The 13,581-nt window shown below is 37.1% G+C and overlaps 2 protein-coding genes across 2 annotated transcripts; both read left to right on the top strand.

Moving 5' to 3' along the window:
• The first annotated feature begins 3,556 nt into the window (after nucleotides 1-3,556).
• Nucleotides 3,557-5,966, top strand: LOC113729819 (uncharacterized). Its single transcript, XM_027254073.2, has 6 exons — nucleotides 3,557-3,883; nucleotides 3,982-4,200; nucleotides 4,308-4,474; nucleotides 4,985-5,066; nucleotides 5,166-5,234; nucleotides 5,366-5,966. Exons 1-6 carry the CDS (start codon nucleotides 3,758-3,760, stop codon nucleotides 5,531-5,533), a joined length of 831 nt encoding a protein of 276 aa, XP_027109874.1. The 5' UTR covers nucleotides 3,557-3,757; the 3' UTR covers nucleotides 5,534-5,966.
• A 1,498-nt stretch (nucleotides 5,967-7,464) lies between these two features.
• LOC113724790 (protein VASCULATURE COMPLEXITY AND CONNECTIVITY) lies at nucleotides 7,465-11,820 on the top strand. The gene is made up of 3 exons (XM_027247676.2): nucleotides 7,465-7,859; nucleotides 9,837-10,039; nucleotides 11,168-11,820. Exons 1-3 carry the CDS (start codon nucleotides 7,764-7,766, stop codon nucleotides 11,502-11,504), a joined length of 636 nt encoding a protein of 211 aa, XP_027103477.1. The 5' UTR covers nucleotides 7,465-7,763; the 3' UTR covers nucleotides 11,505-11,820.
• Nucleotides 11,821-13,581: the final 1,761 nt, after the last annotated feature.

Here is a 13,581-nt window from a genome sequence, read left to right as displayed (position 1 = left end):
CCTGCAAAAATTTACGGTGATTTTGAAAATATATTGGTAAAATTCTCAAATCTCTCTTTTTTTTTTTTGTCTTTTATTGAAAGTATATTAAGTCTTGATTAAGTAATGGGTAAAATCCAGAAAATGCTTGCTTAATCTTTGCGTAGAGTACTAGCTGGAAGTCTTTTTTTGTCTTGATTTGGCATCTAGAATCTCGATGTAACGAAATATCGGCATCGTCAAAAGGTTTAAGGAGATTGATGTGGGTGGCGGTGCGGCGTCGTCCTGCCCTCGTCCTCGTCAAATCATCCCTCGTTTGGCAATTTTATAAGTAGGACGGGTCAACATTCAACAAAATGTTTGCACGAAACGAAAGGTGTTGGCTTTGCTGGTCCGACAGTATGTAATTGGCTTGTAATTCCAAATATCACGTTTGGAAGAAGATAAAGTACAATTTTTTTTGAACTGATTACTTCTAATTAGGGGTAAGCACGAGTCGGGTATCCGTCTCTAATAAGATTTAACTGATCCGATCCTAAAATATCGAATCGATCATTTTGCGACCCTAACCCGCTTCTAATATTTTCGGATACCCGTAATTTAAGTATCCGAAAAAAATAGGCGGGCCAAAGCGGTCTGCTAGTTGCAAGTGTATACCTACTTTATTAGGTGTGCCCTGGATCCTTAAATTGTTTGAAGCAGTTTTGAGGCCTGGATAGAGAGCTCGAGCACACTAAACTTTGTCCTATCCTTCCCTTTTTTTATATATATTTTTTTTTGATTGATAAGAAAATTGTCTTCAGTTATTGTAAATGTATATATTGGAGGTTTGAAGTGTCGCCAGATTATACATTCATTTTTCTCTTGCTAATCATTAGTAATTTTTTTCCCCATTCTCACTTAAGGGTATTCAAACATTTCGACCAGACTAATCATCTAAAGTTGTATACAGTTTTATCCCAAAAATACACGCGTGACATAGCACACGGAGGTCAATCACGAAACCTGCTCAGGTTACGAAACTACCAGCGGGGTCTGATTATTAGTAATTAGTGATACAAAAAATTATGGGTTAAATATCAAAAACCCCCCTGTGATTTGTCTAATGTTTACTTTACCTCCCTATGGTTTGGAAACCTACAATTTGACTCCCTGTAGTTTCAACTAAAGTAAAAGTCTAACGGAAAACATTTAAACTAACGTCTGAAAGGAAAATGTCAAAATTGCCCATCTATAAGGGTTTTGGGTTAAGTACCAAAAACTCCCTGTGGTTTGTCTAATGTACACTTTACCTCCCTATGGTTTGAAAATATACAATTTAACTCCCTATCGTTTCACCTAAAGTGAAAATCTAACATAAATTCCGTTAAATACACTTTAGTTGAAGCGACAGGGAGTCAAATTGTAGGTTTCCAAACCATAGGGAGATAAAGTGAACATTAGGCAAACCACAGGGGGATTTTTGGTATTTAACCCAAAAATTATATTCTGATGGGATGGTGATATTTGCTAAAGTTCGAATTTTTTTAATGCCACAAGAATTTTAGAATAATAGGCTAATTTTTACCTTTCTCAACTGGAATGAAATATCATCAAAAAATTGACTTGAGAAGTGGAGTCTTATCCTTAAACTACCATTTTATTCCAACGTAGTAAGTACCAAGTACTCCACTATATTAGTTTAACTACTAATGCTGGTTTAGTGGTCAGGATAGTGCTTTTAAAATTCTTTCTGCTCTTTAAGTGATAGAGTTTAAGCATTAAAAAATATATATATATATATATATATATACGAGCGACTAGTGACTCTTCATCAGTGCCAAGCAAGGGTGCTCGTTCTCCATCCGGTTAGATGGACAACTGTTCATTAAATTTGCGATAACTTGATAGAAAAGGGTAGCCTAGCGCATCGCGTGCCGTAAGGTGGTATCGAAAATGAACGGTACATGAACGAGACGAGATTCTCCAGAGGACCAATACAAGTATAAGAGGATTCCAGGCGGGGATTGTGGGAGTCGAAATCGCCTCCATTTTTTTTTTTAGTTCCTTCCCTTCCTGGGCGAGCATGACGGACCTGGGTCCTGACCAACGGATCGCCTGCATGAGACACGCTTAATACGTAATTGGCTCTTTTTTTTTTTTTTTCTGGTTTAATAAGACTACTACTAAAGTTCATGCTTAAGCGGTGAAGTTTGGATTTGGGGCACAGCCATTGTCATCGAGCAGGCAATCAAGCAGGTAGTGACGTCTTCTATGAACGAATGGATTAATACAATGATTTAAGATAGAATTTAATTCCATTTTGGTCCTTCAAATTTGTTTAAAATCTCCATTTGGGCCCTTACATTGTAAAAGTCTCAATTAGATTGTCTAGAGTAGCGAGACATCTCCGTTTGTTTTCTCAATCTCGAAATTTTTTTTTTTTTTTGCTCCCCACGGTAGCAAAAATTCTCAATTTGGTCCCTTAAATTGAAAATTTCTCAATTTACACCTCCCAAATCAGAAAATTTTTTACAAGTTCACTTTCTTAAAAACATTACAAATAAACCAATGGAAGTCGTCTCAGTGGTCAGGGAAAATTTTTAAAGTTTTTTTTTACTGCTAAATTTAAAATTCGAACTCTGTACCTGGCATGTAGAGGTGAGAAGGACGTAAAGAAAGATGGGAGGGTAAAATGGAATTACCAATCAGATTACAGATATAAAGCAATTTAGAGGGTTCATGGAACTATAATTCAAAAAAAAAAAAAAAAAGTACACTAATTTATCTCAAAAAATGAAGACACTTATCTGATTGAAATCACTAAAGTAAGAAATGTTTCAGTAGAATGATAAAAAAATCTTTTATGATTTTTGTCTTTTAAAGTCCGCTTTTTTCCTATAGTTATTAATCAAGTAGGTTTGAACAACGAAGTTGGAACTATTTTATTATTTTAGATGATCAAATTGAGACTTTGTCCCATCCCTTTTTATGGGGCAATTGTCATCCTTCTATGTATTTTGATATATTTCAAATAACTGGCTAACTGTCAAAGAATCATCATTGTGTGCCTTTTTTGCATGCCACACAGGAAGGTGATCCTTTGGATAACCAAGACGTGACTTCCTTATACCCAAACAATTTTCCATAGAAAAGTTTTTATATTTTTTGTGAAGCATATTTTTCTAATTATTTTTTTATTCATATACACAAAATTATCACAATTTTTTTTCTTTTTATACGGGTGTCTGTTTTTTTTTTTCTCCTCGATTTGCAGGCAGTGGCTCTCTTGGTCTGTTAGTTTTAATTATTTGGAGCAATGAGGGTGGACTCTGGGCACTTGGCTCTTCAACAGTGAATTATTTCTATATGATGCAATGCAATGCATATATCACATGTGTCTTCATTTATTAATAATTTAAGATTTGTTTGGATTGCATTTTTTTAAATTTTATATAAAAAAAAATTACTGTAATAATTTAATATATATAAAATAAAAAATTAATTTAAAAAAATTCATAAAAAATATAGTAATTTTTCTTTAAAAAATTGCAGTCCAAATACAGCATAAAATGTCCATGTCCTTCCTAGGAGAGGCACGTCGTCCAAATTCGGACTTTGGACGAGTGTTATATCGTCCACAAAATTCCCAACCAACCAAGACCGATGGATAATGTTGCTAAAGGAGACGGGCACTACAAAATTTCTCCCAGCCCAGCCCAGCCCTTCTTCTAGTTCTAAGTCCTGATTCATCGCCGGTGACCGCTGCCTATAGATCAAAGCCCAGCACCCCTCCGATATGTCATCCTCTGTCGTAACGGGTGCTTCCTCTTCTTGCTCAGCTGCTTATGCAAGAAACCTCTCCTTCAAATCCAACTCCTCAATTCCATCTGCAAATGCAAAGCTGCTAACTCCCCACTCCCAGGTATATATGGTTAAAAGTATACCCTAATTCTGCTTCAACTTCTTTGTACATAATTGCTGTCAGTATTACTGATAAATTTCTGGTGTTGGTGCTGGCAGAAATCCAGCATCCAAGGGCTTTCGCTTCAAGAGGCCAAATGGGGAGTTTCAACTTCTTTCATGGCTGAGATCAGTACTGCTAGTACCGGCAGAAAAGAAAGAAGAGGTCTTGAGATTACAGCAAGAACTGCTGGGGCTTCAAGGACCATCGAGGTTGAAGTAGACAAACCGCTGGGCCTAACCTTGGGTCAAAAGTCGGGTGGTGGTGTGGTCATCGCGGTCAGTCCTCGCTCCCCTCCCCTCTTACGTCCTTGTCAAAAACCGGCCGATAGAATTTTCGTTTGATGCCAATTGTCTACTGCTAACTTCAAGTTGGTTGGTATCAGGGAGTAGAAGGTGGTGGCAACGCTGCAAGAGCAGGGCTCAAGGTTGGCGACCAGGTCCTCTACACAAGCAGCTTCTTTGGGGATGAACTTTGGCCTGCTGATAAGCTTGGATTTACCAAAACCGCTCTTCAGGCGAAGCAAGATTCCGTCTACTTTGTAATCAGCAGGCAAGCTCTTCTTTTGCTTTGCTCATTAATTTTACATGCAAAATTTGGGTTTGGATTTTAACCCCACTCTGACTCTGGAATTTACAAGATATTTTGGGCCATAGCTTAATTTGGTAGTGGTACAGATTAATTCTTTCGAAGAATTGCTGACGGCAGAGTATTATATGAATGACCCGTTTCATTTTCTGGCCTCCTTGGGAGATGTTCCACTTTTAGCCTGTATGTATGATCATTGTAATGATAGGGAAAAGTGCCTTCCTAATATCTGAACCCTTTGGGCCTTGACAAACATCAAATATAATTCAGAAGTACTCCGTTGCTTGCTTGATGGTGTTGGTAAGCACCTTCCCATCTTCAGATTGTGGACGCAGCGTCATCTTCCTGAGTCGGTGTAGTTTTTGTGAGATGTCTGATCATCCCAGTTGGCTGCAAAGAAACGTGTACATTCAGGAAAATATTTTGTTATTCATTTTGTCAAATCATTTTTTCTTTTTTTTTTGGGGGATGCAGAGGAGCTGATGTGGACGTCAAAAGGCTGCAGAAGCGGCCGGCACCACCTCGATTTGGACGGAAGTTAACCGACGCTCAGAAGGCAAGGCTGAATGTATAAATTGGTTAATTGGTATGCTATGGCTCCTCCGTGAGTTTCATTCCCAGCAACCCCGCCTGACTGATATTTCTAATCTTCCAGGATCGAGCAACTCATATATGTCTCGACTGCGGCTACATATACACCTTAACGAAACCTTTCGACGAGCAGGCGAGCTTTCGTCACTAGTTTGTTCATTTTTAAAATTGAGAGTTCTGTGTTACCGTTACACCATTTTTTGAAAATTTGGTTTGGAGCTGCCATGGTAATGTAACTGGGTGTGTTTTGTTGGTTGGTTGCAGCCGGATGATTATGCATGCCCACAATGCAGGGCGCCGAAGAAGAGGTTTGCGAGGTATGACGTGACCACCGGAAAAGCAGTCGGCGGAGGGCTGCCCATTGGTGTTATCCTTGGGCTTATAGCCGGCATAGGCGGTGTTGGAGCATTATTGGCGTATGGACTCCAATAAAAAATGGATTTTTTCTGTCACTTTTATTTATATATATACTCCTATTTTTTTTTGTAAAGGAAAAAGATTTATCCGACCCTCTTCCCCGGCCACCCCTCTCGCTCCCTGCCTGACGATTTGTTGTGGAATCGATTTGGTGCGTGTTTCATTTGAAGCAGACAGCTGCCATATTAGTGGCTCAAGAAGCGCAAAATTTTTTCTCTTGATTTAAACCACTAGCTGCCAGAGCTGCTTGGTAGTTCTCTGGCTGATGGCACGACAAAGGGTAGACAGTACAAAATGGCAGGTTTAGGTGTTAAATAAGTACTAAGTACAGCGAGGTTCGGTTTGTTTGGACAGAGTATTATTTGGAATCATTACTGTAGCACTTTTTATAATGTGATGTATGTGACATAAAAAAGAGATTGGAAATATAAAAAGATGAGTTGAAAAATGTGTTTATGATACAAGCGAAATATTATTTGAGATATTTATAGAAACGAAATATTATTTGAGATTATGCTACCAATTAGTATGCGTAAATAAGTTTTATGCATATGGATGGCAACATCTACATAGGATAAAATATATATATATATATATATATAGCGGGTCGATGAACGAGACTTGCCCTTATAACCATTATTGTGTGCAGGCAGGATAATTTGTTTGGATTAGTTGTTTTTTGGTGCGATTTTAAAAAATTTTACTGTAGTCGTGTATATGAAATTTTTTTTTAAAGTTTTTTTGAAGTTATTTTTATTTGCATATCACTGCATTATTGTATTTGAAGAATAGAAAATTTCAAATGAGGAGTCTGAACTACTAGTTCACAAATCACAAGTACCGAAACTCTCAATGACATTGACAGCCTTATAACTCTCAATGACATCTACATAGGATAAAAAATATATATATATATATATATATATATAGCGAGTCGATGAACGAGACTTGCCCTTATAACCATTATTGTGTGCAGGTAGGATAATTTGTTTGGATTAGTTATTTTTCGGTGTGATTTTAAAATTTTTTTACTGTCGTAGTGTATATGAAATTTTTTTTAAAGTTTTTTTGAAGTTATTTTTATTTGCTTATTACTGTATTACTAATTCCTTAAATTCTGATTTTTTTTTTCCTCAGGGGCCGGGGGGAGGGGGCCGCTTGCGTTAAAAGAGTGTCATCTGACGCAAGAAGGACAAAGGAATTAAACAGTACCTTTCATTTCGATTTCATGGGCGAGGGACAGCCTACCTTTCATTATTATTATAAATTTATATGTCATCAATACTCAATAAATACAGCTTTTGCCGTCCCGTGTTGATCAAAATCAAATTCACCCAACATTACAAGTGTACATTCCGCCATGCATCATGCAGTTTCGAGAAAGAGATAGAGAGCTTTTTCCCAAAAAAAAAAAAAAAAAAAAGAAAGAAAGGGATAGAGAGGGGCTCATTTGTGCTAAGTACGTATCTTTTTTTTTTTTTTTTTTAAATGCTTCAGACGGGATCCTCTGTCCATTATATTTGTTCATTTTGTCTGTTTAATGTAAAATTACGTAATTTCACTTATTAACGTTATTGATGTGACACATAACATTGAATACATATTTAGAAAGTGTTTGATAAATGGGTTTCAAATTCAATAATATTCTAATTATACTCATAATCTTTTACTTTGAAATTTCATGCCACATGATTCAGATGATATTAGACAAGCATTTGAGGACTAGATCCTTGAGTTTGTCAGAGGTGTAATTACGTATGCAATCGTGTTAATTCAAAAAATAGGCCGTCTATATTAAAATTGAATTTGAAATCTATTTATCAAATATTTTCTAAATATGCATTCAATATTACGTGCCACATCAATAATATTAATAAGTGAAATTATGTTTTGCATTCAACAAGAAAAATAGACAGATATAATGAACAAGAAAAATAGACAGATATAATGGACAGAGGATCCTATCTGTCCAATGCTTTCCTTCGCCTGTACTCTTCTTTCTCTTCCTGTCCGGAGCTAAACCAAAATTTATCCTACTACTGCTGCTGCTACTACTACTACTACTCTACTGCTACTACTGCTAGCTTTTGGAAACCCCCCTCCCCGGGGCACTAATCTCTGAAACTCCTCCTCCTTTTTTTCTTTTTCTTTTCCCCTTTAAATTAACTGGGCAACCATCCCTGATTGATTTGGAGTGTATTTATCTTTTTCTAAGAAAAAAGTTTTTTGGGGGGCTCTGAATCCGATGGAGAGAAAGGTGATAGTTGTGTGTTGCGTGGTGGGATTTCTAGGGCTATTATCTGCTGCTACGGGCTTTGCCGCTGAGGCCACCAGGATTAAGGTACTCTCTTCGTATCAAAATCATCTTCGTCATCCTCATTATTATTACCTCTCTTTTCTTGTCACCTACTAGTTGTTAGTAGACTGTCTTTTTAATTTTACTCATTTTTCCAATTTTGAGTCTCAGACACTCTACTTTCTTCCTTCCTGGGGTTTGTTTACGTTTTTGTAAAATGGGCTTCGATCATCATACATGGATGGTTTCCTAGGTTTGATTTGATTTTCTCTTTTTGGGATGGCCTTCTAAAGATGCTACTTGCTTGCTAGTAGGATTTTTTGAAATCCACTGATATTCTTGGTTTTACAATTTTACTCCACTCTTTGCTTCTTCTTTGAGCTTTAGCCTTCCTGAAATTAATTGCTTTCTGGTGTTGGTGTTGTCTTCTCTGTGTTCTTCGTGACCGTTTGCTGAGTTGGAAATGGAACACTTCCTTTTTGCTGGCCAGATAAAATGAATTTTGGAATTTTCGGATATCTATAATTCTGGAGTTGTTAATCCTTATATACCTTTGCTAGCTGACAATGCCTTTCGGATCCCACCCATTATTTCCTCCAATTCTGAACGGCTTAACTAGTTTACGGATACGCCTTAAATTGTTCAACGCTCATGCCTATCTACCCGATGTTATACACTCTTGACCAACGTCTATGTCATCAGCTGCTCTCGTCTGCTACACATTCATTGCCAGCTCTCCTTTTTTCCTTTTCACTTCCAAAAAAAAAGTAAAATAAAATCTTTTATGTTTTGGCTTTCCAACCTCAAATGTTCAATTCGCTTGTTTCTCATTAGTATCATGAATCCCTATTAACAATAAGCTCAACCTTAAAAATTATGACGGAGATCTGATTGCAACTTCTTGTAGAATCCTCCAACGCTGAATCTTTTTTTAGCTCAGAAACTCTGGAACAATTGCAATATCATGCCATCTGTGCAGCTCTTGCCAATCCTTTCTTTCTTCACCTGGCAGGTGCTTTGTGCTTGGATTTCTCCATTGACTTAAGAAGTATTTCTAAATTGTGCTGTCCAGTGGCTGCCTTGTTTATTAAACGCCTGACCACTGATTCTTGGCAAAACCTAGAAGTAGAATAGCTAAAGTGCCAAAGGCATCTTTCATTTCGTTTTGGTGCTTGTGTTGTCTCCCCTCATGAGCTGAAGCCATATCAAGCAATGCTACCCATCTTCTTTTCTCTAGGCTATTCTGTCTGACTTTTGAAGTTTGAACTGGTAACTAAGTCTAACTGGATGCTTAAGAGTATACAAATGGTGAGCATTCCATCTGACGAGGAGCATATGTTGGTTGAGTCTTGTGCTCTTTCATGTGCTTTACCTCTAGCATTTCTATCAAAATAGCCTTCTGGATGCTGCAATGCATTTGGGATTTCCGTGGTGCAGTCTCTGATATTTGGTCTAATGGTCTGAGGAATAGAGGGGGATGAGCAAAAGCAAAATTTTCTTTCCAGCTGTCATTTAGTTTCCAATATCGCAGCCACTGAGCTTTTGCAAAGCAAAACATCCATTCGCCTCTGTTGTGAGTAAAATTTTTTTGTAAAACTGTTTCGAGACTGTTGAAATCAGCTGAAACGTTCTTTTCTCTAGTTTCTTAGTTTATACTTCTCTATCAGCCTTGAATCATGGGGATAACAAGTTCATCTAAACATGGATGAGTAGTTCAAATATCTACATCAAGCATGAACAACCCTGAACTCATGTTTGTAAAACAAGCGTAACGTGCTATCTGCAGACTGGAGCGCATAATTGTTAATTGCGTTTCCTGCACTGTTAACTTAGGGTATCAAAAAAATTTTTTTTTTTTTAACTTGTATGGATTGGAGGATCATATATCAGCTGGTGGCTGACTTTGTTGCAGAGGACTATTGTAGTGTTGCATTTTGTGTGGAGTGCATTAGGTCCTGGTTTCCTGGAAATTCTCTTCATGCATGTTTGAAGGAGTTAATGGCTTTTCTATTCTTTTTGCAGGGAGATCAGGTTAAATTTCCCTCTCCTGATGTCTGTGTATATCCAAGGAGCCCTGCATTGGGCCTTGGACTAACTGCGGCTGTGACCCTTATGATTGCTCAAGTTATTGTTAATGTTGCTACTGGGTGTATTTGTTGCAGAAGGGGCCCACATCAAGCAAACTCTAATTGGAAACTAGCACTTGTCTGCTTTATTGTTTCGTGGTAATTAGTGATGCATTTCTATTTTCAATCTAGTCTGCCAGAGTGCTAATAAGTTTATTTACACAATATAAGGGCACTAATTAGGATGTAATTTGTGTTCTTGATCACAGTAAGGGACAGCTTTTACCATCCTGGTTGATGCCATCCTCATCTGTAGGATTGTCTGGTTTCTGATCTATTATGGAATGTAGGCGTAAATTAGTTAATATTGTGAAACTGATACTTATATCTCGGGCTTAGTCATGATTCACTTTAAACATCGTAGGAATTTTTTCACATTGCATATAATTGTCTAAGCCACCATTTGGATTGAAGGAAATCAAAGGAAAGGATACTAAGCGGTGAAAAGAAAGGAGTTGAGAGTCAAGTCAAGTTGTTTCCGGCCATGTTATTTGGATTTGATGTGGAAGGAAAAGAAAAGGTCATATGTAGATTAGGCAATAGAACATAATTTAACTAAAAAAGATGATCTCCTATCCCTCAGTTGCCAACTACTTCTGGGTGGAAACCAAACTCCAGAAAAATACTTGGATCCAGTCCGTCCCAATCCCTTCATGTCATTTTCTTTACCTCCTGAACAAATCAACGCAAACACAAAAGACCAAATCCCTCCTATTCCTTTCATTTCCTTTCCCTTCCATTTCTGCAGTACAAACTATGATTGGGATGTTTTTCTAACTATCATTATATGGATGCAGGATTTTGCATATTTTATGCAGTTGAAACATCTTTCAGGCACCAAATACCTTGTATTAAGTCAAAAAATTTTTTTTTACTACTATTTATATCCTTAAAATCCTGAACCTTGTAAGTTATCCTGGAGATGACATGTTTAAGTGGTCCTGTCGACATATGAACACTAGTGCTACCTGTTCAGTAAACCAGTCGCCTAAATGTAACTTGACTTGGATGGTAGTTTCATGAACACGCTGCACTTTGCCGGTCTAGTTGAAATTATGGAGGCCTTGTTAGGTGAATAAGCACATGGAGCTGAGCATGATGGTAATCATGACTGGGCTTTATCTTTATACGTTCCATTGGTATTAAACAAATGCTATTGCTACGAATGACTGATTATATTCGCAGAATTTCCTTGCAAAATCAAGGTCTTCGTTCCACATTTTGCAGGTTCACATTTGTAGTTGCGTTTCTTCTATTGCTAACTGGTGCAGCACTGAACGATCAGCATGGTGAAGAGAACATGTATTTTAACTACTACTACTGCTATGTCGTAAAGCCTGGAGTTTTTGCTGGAGCTGCCATCTTGTCCCTTGCAAGCGTTACTCTCGGATTGATATATTATGTCATGCTGACTTCCACCAAGAACGTGATTGATGCATGGGGTGGATCCTCAGCTCCTGTCCCAGGTGGCATTGCAATGGGACAGCCCCAATTTCCTGCTCAAAACACTGAAGCTCCAGTTTTTGTGCACGAAGATACCTACATGCGGAGGCAATTGGCTTGATTGGTGAAAGAGGCTTCTGAGGAGGAGGGCTGTGGCATTGTGTGGTCTGACAGGACGCATATGAGGTATAGACAGAGGGGGGCCTGAGTGTTTTTTGTTGGGTGCCAATACAGTTTCCAAAGAGTAGCAGAAAGTTTGTAGCTTTTGGTTTGTTGAATGACACTACTGTTTGAGTGCCTGTCCATAGCAGCACACTGCCTAAGCTGGTACAAAGATAGAATCCTGTGTATAAAATCGAATCGATCTCTCGTCTCCCGCTTTTTTAGCTGTAGTTTCTGCATTATTAATGGGAAAAATTGCCGACTTCACTATGTCATTTTCTGAGAACTTCTCAACTCATGATTGCCGACTGCACTTGAGGATTATGATTTGCAACTTTGCTTTTAGCTTCTACCGTTTTAAGAAGTGCAAACGGGTGCTACTTTCACCGTTTTGATGTCAACGAGGTTCATAACATAAAAAGAGATGCGTCCATACCGTACAATAATAATCAGGTGATGAAGCTCAAGTAATCTCAGCATCGTTGTCTGTCTGTTCAGGACTGAGGTGAGATACAGAACCCAAGCTTTTGGTTTCCGTCTTTTTTTTTTTCTTTTTTTTTTTAAAGACCAACAATTCAAAATTTTTAGCCAACTGAGATGTCCGACGAGTCATTGTGCAATTATTTTAAATCCTCAAGTATGGTTCGAATTTGTGGTTCAAGACATGTTGCGGAGAGCACAAGGCATATTTTCCTCAATTTGAACCATATTTCAAGAATTAAAATAATTGTTTCTTTTTTATTTTTCTTTCAATTTATCTAATTTTTAAGATTTAAAATAATTATTGATTCAAAACTATTTATGGAAGCAAAGATATGATTTTTATAAAATAATAAATAAAAACTTTTTTCTATTTTTTTGGATTGCTTCAGGGTTAATAAAATAAAAATATGTTCTTGTTTTAATGCAACATGGCCTCAATAAGGGCATTTTCGGCATTAAGGGGATTTTTGTTAAATATTTGATCATTCAAAGGGTGAGACCGTTATTTGGACAAATTACAAGGATTGATTGGTAATATGGTCAAACCTCAGGGGAGGTAAATGTAATTAACCCTTTGTCTTGAAAGGGTTGTTGACCTTTTTTGCCACAACTCTCCTTTTCACTTTTTGGACATGTTAATAAAGTCAATCTTTTACTTTGTAGAAGTGAGCCACAAGCGAACGTGTCTTGAATCTCTCTTTTTGACATTTTGGCACAAATTAATGAGCAAGGACGGCCCAATTTGTGGTACCTCTTCATTTCTGGCCGAGTAAATTCCATTTTGTCCCCATAAACTATGCCCAAAATCTCATTTAGTCCCTAAACTTTAAAATGGAACATTTAAATCCTTAAACTATATAATCTGTCCCACTGTACTCCAAATTTTGATGGAATGCATAAAATCTAATAGAACAGTTGCCAATTCATTTAGGTTATAATTATAATTTAATTTAATCAAATCTAATAGGGATATAAATGTAATTTCATGAGACCCAATATAAAAAAAAAACAAAGAGACAGAGAGATAAAGATAATTTTATCTCTTTAATTAATAATAATTAAAGATTAAAGTTTTTTCCCTTTTTTAAACAAAAAGCCATTTTTTTAAACTTTTCTTTTCTTTTATTTTTCCACATTTTTTTCTATTTTTCTTTCATTTCCTTTTCTATTTTTTTCTTTCTTTCTTCACTGTCTTCTTCCTCCATTACCGCACACCCACCACTGCTACACATCATCTTCCTTCTCGCCTGCCATCATCGTCCGCCACACTTTACTACTTCATTTTTCTCCCCGGTGATGAATCCAAAATATGATGTTTATCACGTAAGAAATCACAAAATGTTTGACATACCAATACATCACCATTTATACTTATCACAACCTATAACTTGTTTCCTATCTCCTCTTTGAATAGCCACCCCACCCAATTTCTTATCCCTTCTTCTTTATTCACCCCACCAAAAATATCTTGTTCCATACTTTCTCTATCAGCCTAGCCTTCCATTGCTCTAGTGCTCTCTTCTCTTCCCACTACATGACCCACCACCAAGTTC

Source organism: Coffea arabica, chromosome 2c (assembly GCF_036785885.1).
Source record: "Coffea arabica cultivar ET-39 chromosome 2c, Coffea Arabica ET-39 HiFi, whole genome shotgun sequence".
NCBI classification, from domain to species: domain Eukaryota; kingdom Viridiplantae; phylum Streptophyta; class Magnoliopsida; order Gentianales; family Rubiaceae; genus Coffea; species Coffea arabica.
The sequence above is the reverse complement of the archived record's forward strand: the minus strand, read 5'-3'. Positions and strand labels throughout refer to the sequence as shown.